This window comes from Medicago truncatula, chromosome 2, assembly GCF_003473485.1.
Source record: "Medicago truncatula cultivar Jemalong A17 chromosome 2, MtrunA17r5.0-ANR, whole genome shotgun sequence".
Taxonomy (NCBI): Eukaryota; Viridiplantae; Streptophyta; class Magnoliopsida; order Fabales; family Fabaceae; genus Medicago; species Medicago truncatula.
In genome coordinates this window covers 2,086,126-2,099,424 of record NC_053043.1, presented here as the reverse complement: position 1 = coordinate 2,099,424, position 13,299 = coordinate 2,086,126, and the positions used below count along the sequence as shown (strand labels likewise).

Below are 13,299 nucleotides of genomic sequence, written 5' to 3'. Positions count from 1 at the left end.
TCAATAATTACTTTTGACTATTAAAAATATTTAATTTTAATCATAAACTACTTCTAAAATCACAAATATGGTTGATTGTGATTTATCGACATATTATAATGAATTCATTTATAGGGAGTTAGTTTGAGGATAATCTCCGTAGGGTAGTTGGTAACAGTCGCAATACATTATTTTGGTATGACTGTTGGGTGGGGGAAATGCCTTTGAGATTAAAATTTCCCCGCCTTTTTGACCTGGCGGTCAGTAAGAAATGTTCGGTGAAGGAGATGTGGAGGTTGGGGTGAACGGAAGGAAGAAGGGTGTGGGTGTGGAGCCGCCGACTGTTAGCTTGGGAGGAGAAAAGTTTTCATGAGTGTTCTATGTTATTACCTAATGTTGTTTTGCAGGATAATGTTAATGACACTTGGAGATGGTTGTTGGATCATTTTCATGGCTATTCAGTGCGGGAATCCTACATATTTATTACTCATTCAGGCGATAATATTGATAGGTCTCTCGTGGACGATGTCTGGCATAGGCAGATTCCTTTAAAAGTGTCTCTGATGGCTTGGCGTCTCTTTCGCAATAGACTTCCGACGAAAGACAATTTGGCGAGGAGGGGTATTCTTAATTCATATGATATGTTGCGTGCGGCAGCTGGGTGTCATAATATGGAATCAGCTCCACATTTATTTCTTCAATGTGACACATCTAGAGAGCTTTGGTATAATGTTTTCAATTGGTTAGGTATTTCTTTGGTAATGCCATTTCATTTGCGACATCAATTTATGTAATTTACTAAGATGGCGGGATGGCAAGATCTTCTCATTTATTCTTTACGGCAATTTGGTTTGCTACAGTACGGGTTCTATGGAAGAAAAGGAATTATCGTATATTCCAAAATACGGCCTCTACTTCTGTTGCTCTTATTGAAAAAGTGAAGCTAAATAGGTTTTTATGGTTGAAATCCAAGCAAGCTTCCTTTTGTTATAGTTTTACTGATTGGTGGAAACATCTGACTCTTTGTACGGGTGTTCAAGTGTAATTTATTTTCTGTTTTTGCTGCCGCTGTTTCTTTAGTGGCAACTTGACTCTGTAAATACTTGCAGGTGGTTCTCCTTTTGCACACCTTATGCAGGATGAGTCAATGTGGTTTTATTGATATCTCATTTTGATTTGTTAAAAAAAAATTAAACTCGAATATTTCAAACGTGATAATATCATAGATATTATTTTTTTACTCTTTGGTCCCGGTAATATCATGGATATTAATTGTTATTTTAACATAGCATGAATCTTATAATTAAAACATTGTAGTACAAGTGTCAATAAAGATTAGTGATTGATTACATGAGTGTCAAAAATGTACCGAACAAATCATATCTATGAAATAGTCCGATGCTTAACCATAACCAATATCTAACATCTCTATTTCTATGTCTTCTCTTGATTAGCTTAGACTAATTTTGGGCAAATCTATCACCCGATCTAATCCTATTTAATCGGTTTGTGTTAGGGAACAAGTTTGTATTTTTTATGTCCAGTCCGAACCAACTCAACCCAATGAATGGGTTGGTTTAAGTTCGGTCGATGAATCATTTGACATAATTTTTTAAAACATTAACAATAAAAATATATAGTTCAATTACCTTATATTCATGAAAATTCAAACACTAGACTAAATTTTTATTTAAAATTTCAACACGTATATTTACCTAAAAAACTTTAATTGACACATCAAAATCATAACCTGTCTTATAAAAAATAAATAATTTAACATTTTTTTGAATGAGTTGGGTTTGCGGTTCACATATTTGAAAATATAAACATGTTACCCAGACCAAATCACATTGGGTGAAATGTGAATTTTTTTTAGGTCATTGTGTTGAGCAGGTCACCTAGACCTATGAACATCCCTATTATTGACTCTTACTAGATCATTCATTTGTATTATTGGAGTTCTGATCCTTCTAAGTACCTTTATTTTTCTCAAACTTGTCTTTCTTCGTATTTTGAACTTGTAGGGCTTGAATAACGACAAGTTCACCAAATCCTATAAGCACCCCTATTCTTGACTCTCGTTAGATCTTTATCTCTTTCCGCCAACGTAGTTAGTTAATATGTTTCAAGTGAAGCTTGCAAATATTCAATTTTCATCTCAATGAGATTCTTAGATTCATTTCAGGCCATTTCAACGTGATTATACTTTGAGATCAATGTCCCAACACTTTCTCGATCTTTATCGAATCAACCATCACTACTCATCTAGTTTGTTAAGGTGGTCAAACGATTGAAGTACTTACTCACATTTTCTTTGTCAGTTATATGAAGGAGTTCATATTTTCTTCTCAAAGCCTACAAATTCACATGTATCTTATACGAAAATTAGAGATATTTAGGTCCATAACAAATATTTTTTTCTCAAAACTTTCAAATATTCTTTGATATAATGTCGTTGAGGAAATATGTGAAAATGGAGAGGGAGAGATATGTTGTTGTGTGTGCTGAGATCGAGAAAGAATGTGTAGCGGCTTCTATCGCTACGAAGGAGGTGATGGTTTTGAGGCTCCATAATGAGAAGAGTTCAGTGGAGATTGAGGGGAATCAATTTTGAAGGATGGTAGAGGAAAAGCAAGAGTATAATCACAAAGTTTAATTAATCTTTTTAAATGGGGAGGGAGGATGGTCGTGAAGATTCGAGGAGAAAAAAGAAATCAATCAAAATTGAATACAACAATACATTTTTTTAATTAATTTTTTCAATCAATGGGAGACCATTAAACTGAATTGCACACAATCGTAGTAGATTTTGACAACAAAAATGGTGATGTAATGAATGTGGTAAAGCATAATTTGCTAGTCACTAACCACGTGATTTGTTTGTCTACAAAAATGAATATAAGTAACATGTAATTTTCTCATTTTATAACAATTAATGCGGGTATTTAAAAAAAAAATATCATTAATGAAGGTAAAACTAGAATAATAGAAAAAAGAAGTCGGACAACCCTTGTCAATAAGAGAAATTGCAATTTTTATTTTTTTTGACAAAGAAATTGCAACTCTTATAATCTTTAGGTAATGGTGTATAGCTTTTTGCATAAAAATAAAAAAGGTTTTTAAATACATGCCAAATGCTCTGTATAGAAAGTATAGAAAAATTAGAAAGGTTTCATGCATTCTAAGTGTCATAGTAAAATTATATATAGCATAGAATTCCCAAATATTCTTTTATTCTTTCGATTGTAAATTCCCAAATGCTGGTATATCTTATTTTTATCATTATTTTTAGGAATTATGTCAAAAGAAGCAATTACCTGTAGGAAGCAAAATTCACATGATATTTACAAATTTAACCGTAATTTAAAGGGGAAAATCATCCATAAGACAATGCATGCAATAGATGATATCGCTTTCGTCTTAATTAGCAAACTTTATGTATTGATTGAGATTTTAAAAGACTATTTTAGTAAATAAAATTCTGAAGATTTTGTGAGAATATATTAATTTTGGTGGATTTTAAAAAATATTTTTTAATGACTTTTTACAATCAAGATTTTAAACACATGATTTTAATGGATTTATAATACAGATTTCAACGGACTTTACGAGATTTTAAGATTTGAAAGGATTATATGAATTTTTTAGAAAAATTCAAATTGACCGATGGATGAAAAAGATTATAAACTTATGATATGAAATTGATTATCGATTAATAATAATTATAATAATATACTCAAAATAATAACAATAATAATAATGCCTTAAAAGAATAATGGTCACTTACTAGAAAAATAATAATAATAGTCACTTAACCCAAAAAAAAAAAAAAAAAAACCAAAATAATCGTAAGGTATATATATATATGCAACAACAAACTTTTTTTTTACTCGTGCGTTTGATTTGCTAAAAAATGAAGGACAAGACAGACAACTCTAGTTGTCCAGTGTTTGATTTGTAAAACTGTTTCAGGTACAAGACAAACTGGAGGCAACAAAAACTCATATTTTTGTCCCTACCCAAACCACAGTACAACTTTTTGTTTCACGTACAAGTTGTCTGAAATACCAAAATAACATTTTGTCCCTCAAAAATCGTATAAAACAAAAAATTACTCAATGGCATAAAAAATTTGTCATGTGTTGTTCTGCCTTGTGTTGTACTGTTCTATCTTGTACTGTTCTGTCCAGTACTTGCTGTTTTGCAAACCAAACACATACAAGAACAATATTTTTTTTTTATTGGATCCGTGAAAAACAACATCAAGAAGCAGCAACTTAAAAGAATGAAAGTCTTAAAAAGTCACAAGGTTTTCTATGAGATTGTTGATTGAACATATCATGTGTATTTTCAAATAAAAAGTCTCACAAAATCCATTCCGTAAAATAATCTATTAAAATCTACATACTTTTGAATATCAAGAGACATTTTATAAGTTAGGGAAAATCTCATTTGAATACCACCTAATCTCGTTGTTCTGAAAAAACAATTTTGATTGTCTTAATTGAATATCACAAGATTTATTCATATTATATAAAATTTTTGATTGAATACCTGATGACTTTTTTATTTTTAAAAAGTCTTTTAAAATCTCATGAAATCTCAATTCAATACATCCCTTAGTTTCAATCTAACTTCAACCAATTAAGAAATTTACTAAAAAAAACAAAAAAATCTAACTTCAAACAATACATGAACTAAAACTCTAAAGTCTTTTGGTTTAAATGATCAGTCTTAAGCCTCAATTAACACCTAAAATTGTTAAGCCTCAATTTAAAAAAAAAAATAGAATTTATTTTTTTATGCACCATCAGGTTAATTTTTTTTTAACACTATTAATCAATCAATTGTTACTGTTTGATCATAAAAAAAGTTAATTATAAAAATATAATAAAATATAAATAATGAAAATATATCAAACTTTTGACCAAAAAATATAAATATCAAAGTGGATAATACCATGTATATTTTTTTCCTCAAAAAAATACCATGGATATGATTTTTTTTTTGCTTTCTTGGTTCTGATAATACAATGGATACTAGTATGATTGTTTTTATAACCTGTGGATCTTACTAATAAACACAATAATTTTATACCTTAAATAACAATAAAGATAAAGATTACCTCTAAAAAAAATTAAGACAAAAATTAATAATTTATTATGATTATTATAATATAATAATGTCCCAACGGTATCAAAATCTCATCTCTCTAAATTGGTCTGAGACATAAACAAGGGGACCATAGAATAACCGATCTCTTCCTTCATATCTTCTTCTTCACATTTCAATTCTCTTTCACGTTCCATGTTCAACGCTTCATATACCAGTAACACTTATGACACTACGTATATCTTAATCATACCCCCAATAACCTAATAACTAACACAACAAATTTTTGTTTTTGTTTTTGTTTTGTCCTAAATAGTGTTTTTTGTATTGTGTTTGTTGGGTTATTGGGGTGTGTTTTTATTAGTTTTATTTGATTTATTTAAGGTAACACTAACAGCAACACCCTTTAACGTTAAGATTGGGTGTTGTGTCAAAATCGAACCCAGATGATGCAGATGCAGACTCTGGGTCGTTTTTGTTTGTTGATTTTTCTACATCACTCTGTTCTTGGCATTTACCACAAATTTCTTCGTTTTTCTCTTCGTTTTTTTCTCTTCATGGATTTTCCTTCTACTTTCAATTTCCTCACACAAGCTAGTGAACTTGGTTGTGGTATTGTTCTCCTTGGTTACTTCTCTCGTATTTTTAATCTCATTGGTCTTGTTTTGATTTTCGGTATCTGTTTTAAGATTCTTCGATTTTCTGATACACCCAGATTGAGAAAACCACAAAAGGTTGTTAATTTGGATACCCAATTGAAATCTAATGTGAAATATGATGATGGGTTGGTGGGATTGGATATGAAAGATATGGATGGTGGTTTGGAAGATGAGGTGTTTGATGTAATGTCGCTTAGGAAATTGGTGAAAATGGAGAGGGAGAGGTATGTTGCTGCGTGTGCTGAGATCGAGAAAGAACGTGTAGCGGCTTCTAGTGCTGCAGAGGAGGCAATGGCAATGATTTTGAGGCTGCAGAATGAGAAGAGTTCGGTTGAGATTGAAGCGAATCAGTTTCGGAGGATGGTGGAGGAGAGACAAGAGTATGATCACGAAGTGATTGAATCGTTGAGGTGGGATGTTGTGCAGCTCGAGTCTCAGAAGACCTTTTTGGAGGAAGAGTTGGGGATTTTTAAGGAGAAACTGAGGGAGTTTATGAGGGATGATGAAATTGAGTTAATTGAAGGTGCTGATTTTGCTAGGGAGTTTTGTAATTTCTCTGTTGAATATGATCTAGATGATTCTTTAGATGATACTGCATCACACTAAATGGAAATGTTCTCATCTGTCTCATAGTTGCTAAGTGGAAACTCCTTTTGCATCATTTTTCTTCTTACCATTGTAAATTGTATTTATCCCATCAATGAATCTAAATTATCCAATAATTATTGTGATATGATAAGTTTGTATCTTTTGTCGTAGTGGAATGGATTTCAAGTGATCCAACTTTCATGTTTATGTTACTTTAGTTTTGTGAATGAATTTCATGAAGCACTTGACATTGCAAGCATCTGATTATGGTTTTAGGCATGCAATACTGTGTGCATGTGCTGTAGTGGATTAGTCTCTCAAGTTTCAGTTTCAGCTAGACTAGTGTAAAGTTGATTTTTGAATAATTGCATTTGGAACAAAACATTGCAAAGATGGGGTGTGTGTAAACTGGTAACAATGTGCCCTTTTTCATATTGTTGTTTTTGATAACTTTATTGTAAATTTGCCTCAATTTTATGGCTTACTGATCTGTTATGTATTGTTTGGAGGAATTTCATTGTGCTTTTGATTAATGGGATTTTTTTTTGTCCTCCAAATCAAGCTTTCGACTCAACCTGTGATTCTGCACTGTGTAGTGTACTAGTATACATTTTCTATGATTCTTTGGGATATTGTCTGTTATTGGATACACCTAACTAAGGATTTTAAGAACTTATACATTTTTTTAATATGTATGGTTTATGCCGCGATCACTTTTTTTCTTTCTGTCGTGTGTAATAATATATTGACTAGAAGGGGGGGAGGTAGAAAGGGTGTTGAATCTTCCTGCAAGCATGAAACAATGACATGTAATAGTGAAGTTCACAGATTTCATTCAGCTGGTAGGCAAGGCTTCCTTTTCGTGTTGCCAAAAGGTCAAAAAGCTCACAAAGTGTTCATCTTTTGTATCCTGTAGTACTATAATAATGTTTGTGACACTGCTGTCTTTAATTCTGATACACTGTCTAATATTTGCAGATACGTATCCATATGATGCGCAATTGTAGAAACTGTTAAGACTTTTGCGTACCTGGTTCTTGCAGATGCATACTGCAGCCGTAGAGGATCTAATTTTAATTTTTGTAAAGTTTCTAATTAACTATGTAAGAAATGGATTTTCAGGCTGAAAAAGAAAATTATACACCATCATATTTTCTTTATATTTTTATTTCTCTTCTTCACTTTGTAAGATGATAATCATAGATTTATGTTAAAGCGACATAAAACTAAAATCAGTTAGGTGATTGGTAACAGTCGCGTTAAAGACAATGAAGTGCACCACCAACAATCTTACTGTTATCACTCGCTTTGAACAATGATTTTACATCAAATGTTATTTGCCTAAGTTTTTGAATGTATTTATATATTGTATCATAAACATAACGTGGAGGTTGAATCAAATGGACCACTACTGTTAGCATTAAGTGTAGCTTGTGTCGTAGGACAGACATGTTAGGCTACACTCATTGGAAATTGACCTTCCTTAAGGCATTTATTTATGTAATCACTGCCCCGTTTTTTATGGTTAGCTTGTAAAACCTACATGTTTGAAATGAAGTGATATCACTTTGAAGTTTGAAGCATGCATAAACTATAAGTTTCATTTTAATCATAAACGAAGTTACCCTCAAATGAAGAGATTAGTCTTCAAGATATGTATGCATACATTCATTGGCTAGCTTTCTTTTGTACTTGACACACAAATGTTAGTTGATGTATGCAGTGTTTGGAAAAGAAGCAAAGACTTTAATGTTGTCTGTAATTGTGTGTGGAACAAAAGTAGTAAAACATGATGACACCGTACAGTCATGTATAGGTTGTGTTTTTGGAGAAATTGAAAGCCACGTTTAAAACTCACGCCAACCAAACGTGGAACCAACAGTCATTTTTGGCTCAATGTAGCATCTTAAAATCACGGTAAAGTGTTAATGAGACATGAACCACACTCAAAAAAACTCGTTATTACTAGAGGCGGATCTAAACTTTAGGTACATGTGGAGCTAAAATTTCAAATAAATGATAATGCAAACTACTTTATTTAATCGACAAATATTATTCTCGTCGAGATTGTCTAAGAAACACAAAAACTCGCGGATCAAATAGTCTAAAATACGGTAGTGTGCTCTTACAGAGGTGCCAAAAGCAAAAGAGCAAGCACCTGCCAACCCAATACTCGGCAATTCCATAAAAATAAACACTATGCAAGCCAAAAATGCTTACTGCTAAAGTGACAGATCGCGCAGAAGCAAGAGAGTTGAGAGTGAAGAGAATGGAGAGTTGTTGCTGATAATTGAGAGAGATTGAAATTTGAGAGAGGATGAGAAGAAAAAGTGAAAGTGAGTGTGCTGCTGCTACTGTGTTTTATCTATTATAAAATAAAAAATAGGGAAAAGCATGTGGAGCTTTAGCTCCACATACCAATATAGGTACGCCTCTGATTATTACTATAAAAGTATTAAAACATATGAAAGCAGTTTGATTTGATTTAAAAAAAATTTGAAATATAATTCGAACGAATTTTGTAAAAAAACATTGAATAAATTTGTGTTTTTAGTATTTTGGATCAATCTATGATTTTAATTTAGACCGATTTGGATATGAGCACCCGTAATATAAGCACCATCTAATTACTTTTTTAATTCATGAAAATTAAAACATATATAGAAAAGAAATTGTCACATTCCAAAATAAACCGTCATAAATAGAATCTAAAACTTCAATTATTTACCATTGAGGATTACAACCATTTTATTTATTTATTTTTTAGAGGATTTTTTTTATTGTTTCCTTATTTTCTTTTCAATTAAATATTGGCAATTTAAAAAGGGACTAAGGGTATTTTGTTATTTTAAGGTGTAATGAGAAAATTTTAAAATGCAAGGATATGGAAAATTCTAAGAAATTCAATTGTTTAAATGGAATTTGGATAATGGAAATAATTTTCCTTAAAATTACTTATCAAATAAATATGTAAATTTTCCTTCTTTATTATTTTTTAAATTTACAGTAAATTTTAAACATAAAGTATTTTTCTTTGCAAAGGAAACATAAAGTAATTATGCAAGCTGTTGCTTCAATTTTGATCATTGTCCTTTTTTTGCACATAATTATTTGAAAAATGCTAACTTGTGCTCTTAAGATACAAGTTAGCGAGTCAAAAGTATAAATATTGTTTTGTAATCAATGCATTTGAATTTAATATTTTACTTTTGTTTAATTGAATGCACAAAATTTAAGAGAATATTTTTGCTTTTGGGTTTCTTAACATGTGCCCTTAGCGCACAAGTCAGCACAACCTTGTTATTTTCATGAAGATCGATGGAGGCATAGGCTTAGGTGCCAATGCAACCTTGCTAACAAACATTACAATGGTTCCTTCTCTTTTTGCTTTATTCGACTATAACACATTGCTTTGGAAGAAGCAAATTCCACGTGAATCAGCCCAACTTCCATTGATCATTGTCCAATTCCTTGATTTTCAACAACCAACTTCCTCTCCCCAATTAGCATACCATTGGACAAATTGCATGCTTTTGGTTGAGAGGCAAAAAAGTTCCAAGAAAGCACTCTTGTCAAAGCTTTTTGATCCTGTCTAAAGCTAGCCTTCAAAGTTCAAACATTCTGCATTGTTTTGCTAGAAACTTAATCTAATGGCCTGCCTCAATGCGGCTGAATCCATAACATTTTCTTAATCTTTGTAGTTTCATGGTTTCCCTCACTTGTTCTATATCAAGCCAACGACCCTTCTCGGCATGAATCATACTCAACAATGTGTAACTAGCAGCATTATTTGGTTCTGATCTTATAAGCTGAGATGATAGTGATTCTGCAATATCTAGTCTTCCATGAAGCTTACAGGATGATACAAGAGAGCTCCATATTCTTGCACTCGGTTTCATAGGCATTGTTCTCAGAATTTCCAAAGCATCTTCAAGTTTCCCTGACCTTCCATGAAGATCAATTAGGCATGCATAATGCTCTATGGTGATTGGAATTTCACAATCTGCATTTACTTGCTCAAATAACTGTTGTCCCTCGGTGACAAGGCCAGCATGGTTACAAGCAGATAAAACTGCAAGAAATGTGACTGCATCAAGCTTGACTCCTCTCTCTTTCATTTCATAAAAATGTTGTAAAGCTTGTTCTCCATATCCATGAAGGCCATAGGCACTGATCATACTATTCCATGTAACCGAATCTCTACTTGGCATTTCTAGGAATATCTTGCGAGAATCATCTAGACTACCACACTTGGCATACATATTTATAAGTGCATTGCACACAAAGATGCTAAAACCAATTCCAAATTTCAAGATGTAGCCATGGATTACACCACCATGCTTAAATGAAGATAAGTTTGTACATGCAGATATCACTGCCAATAAAGTTACATAGTTTGGTTCAGTTTCTTCAGTCCTCATCTTATTAAAAAGCTTCAAAGCTTTGTCGCTCTCTCCTCTTCGAGCATAGCTCCCTATGATTGAACTCCACAGCACCACATCTCTTAAACTAGACCCTTCAAAAATTCGTTCAGCAAGGTGCAGTGATTGTCCACATTCACAATACAAATATATGAGAGCCGGTGAAAAACTATGACATGAATCAAACCCACGACGAAAGGCATAACCATGAATCTCCTTTCCATACTTAACAAAGCCTGGCCTTGCACAAGCTGCTAAAAGTGCAATCAGTGTTACTCTATTTGGGCTAACACCCTCGACCTGCATTTCTCTATAGCACGCTAAAGCTACATCGTAATCTTGATTATTGGCACAACCAGATATCACCGCAGTCCACGAAACCTCATTTTTCACCTCCATCTCATCAAACACACTTCGAGCCATCAAAGAATCACCGCACCTAAAATAGAAATCCACAAAAGCCGTCGACAGAAAAACCGAATGTTGAATTCGTATCCTCCCATCAACAACAACAAGTCCATGAATCTGTCTTCCTATCCTCCAACCCAAATCCATTTCCCTCCCACACATGGATACCATACTAGCCAACAACTCCGGCTTGGGAAGAAAACCAAGAAAGTAAAAATCTTTCAACATTTGCAGAGCTTCTACAAGCAACCCATTTTGCAAATAAGCATTGATCATAGAGTTCCAAGTGATGGTATCTCTGTGAGGCATTGTATCAAACACTTGGCGTGCTGATTCGATATCAAAAAATTTCGCATACATAGAAATAATTGAATTCGAGACAATTGGGTCGGTGTATGAGCCTGTGATAAAAGCTAAGCAATGAAGCTGTGTGCCAAATGCATGAAAGTGGGTAAAGGAACATGCTTTGATCACTGATGGAAGAACAAAAGGGATGGAATTGAAATGGTGAGCAGAGAAATGAAGTTGTGTGAAAAATTGAAGTGTTTGGTGATAAAGACCCATTGAAACTAAGGTTTTTATATGGTCTGAAGGGGAATGTGTGGGGACCACACTGGATAGGAATCTTCTGGTGATGAATGAGATGCAATTGCATTGGAGAGGATTCAAATTCAGACTCAGAATCATTGTGTTCTTGTTGTGTGTGTATGTGTGTGGTTTTTTGAGAAGAAATTTAATACTTATAAATAAGATACTTAAATAATGGTTAAAATTAGAATAAAAAAAAACTATACAAATAATTCAAAAAATATGACTCCAACATGTACAATTGATGCTTCTTCTATTTGAAGTGATGGTTCACATGTTTCATCAATCAAGTTTACCAGACCATCAATTAATACCAGGATTAAAAGCTCAACTTCCATTATCAATTTATCACAGTTTACTGAGTGATAAAAGATGTGTATTCAAAATGATAATGGTATGATGCAGTGTGAAGAGGGGTCAAATTAAACCTTCATTCATTATAATACAGCACTTCTCGTTTGATAATCACAAGTCTTTGACATTGCCTCGAAGTTGAGCTTTTAATCGTTATGACTAGTAATAATTGAACAATGGTTTACCTTACGACCACGAACTAACTTGTTAATAATAATAATCTATAGTCAAAATATAACTCGTCTATGATTTTTCTCTCAACGTCCCTCATTGCAGCGGCGGAGCCAGAAAAAAAAGTTCGGGTAAGTCGTTAAAATTAACCGTTGAAAAATTGTTTAAAGTCTCGTAAAATAGACCTATAATTGAATTATTTAAATTTTTTGGATGAACCACTACCCCACTTTGTGGGAATTTAGATCAGCCGAAAGCTAAAACCGACACAAAATTGTATAGAATCTCGCAAAATAGATTCTTAATTTTTAAATTTTTTCGGATGGGCCGTGGCCCACCCTAGCCAATTACAATATTTGTTTGGTGTGCATGACATAATCGGCTTCTTAAGTGGAGCGATTTTTCTCAAATGCAATGTTGACGACGCTTTTGTTTGAGGTACACGCATTATGCTTTTTCCATGATTTGCATTTTGCAAGGGACTTTTTACCATTTATTTCCAAACTTAATATTTGAGCTATATTTTAAACTAGGGTTAATAGTGTTTTTCACCCCTGTAATATATGTCATTTCAAGTTTTCGCCCCTATAAAATTTTTGTTTTGATTTGCACCCTTGTAAAATTTTTATTTTCCGGAAAACACCCTTAATAGGCCATTCAAAAACCAAAATTTCTCGAATTTTTTTTTTGAAAATGGCCTATTAGGAGCGTTTTCCGGAAAATATAATTTTACGAGGGAGCAAATCAAACCGAAAATTTTATAGGGGCGAAAATAAAAAATGACATATATTACAGGGGTGAAAAACACTATTAACCCTATAAACTATGAAGCACCGACACAACATAAACATCAAACATGATATTGACATTAACACATCAATACTATGAAGGGCCGTGGCCCACCCTAGCCAATGAAGGGCTCCGCCATTACAATATTTGTTTGGTGTGCATGACATAATCGGCTTCCTAAGTGGAGCGATTTTTCTCAAATGCAATGTTGACGGCGCTTTTGTTTGAGG

General features: G+C 32.9%; 2 protein-coding genes across 2 annotated transcripts; one reads left to right on the top strand and one right to left on the bottom strand.

Annotated features, from left to right (window-relative positions):
• Positions 1-5,182: 5,182 nt before the first annotated feature.
• On the top strand, positions 5,183-6,597 carry LOC11430355 (myosin-binding protein 1). Its single transcript, XM_003593239.4, has one exon. The coding sequence runs from the start codon at positions 5,538-5,540 to the stop codon at positions 6,354-6,356; it is 819 nt and encodes a 272-aa protein (XP_003593287.1). The 5' UTR covers positions 5,183-5,537; the 3' UTR covers positions 6,357-6,597.
• Positions 6,598-9,570: 2,973 nt separating this feature from the next.
• Positions 9,571-12,239, bottom strand: LOC11428540 (pentatricopeptide repeat-containing protein At4g31070, mitochondrial). The gene has a single exon (XM_003593238.4). It carries the CDS (start codon positions 11,852-11,854, stop codon positions 9,986-9,988), a length of 1,869 nt encoding a protein of 622 aa, XP_003593286.1. The 5' UTR covers positions 11,855-12,239; the 3' UTR covers positions 9,571-9,985.
• Between the last annotated feature and the right edge of the window lie 1,060 nt (positions 12,240-13,299).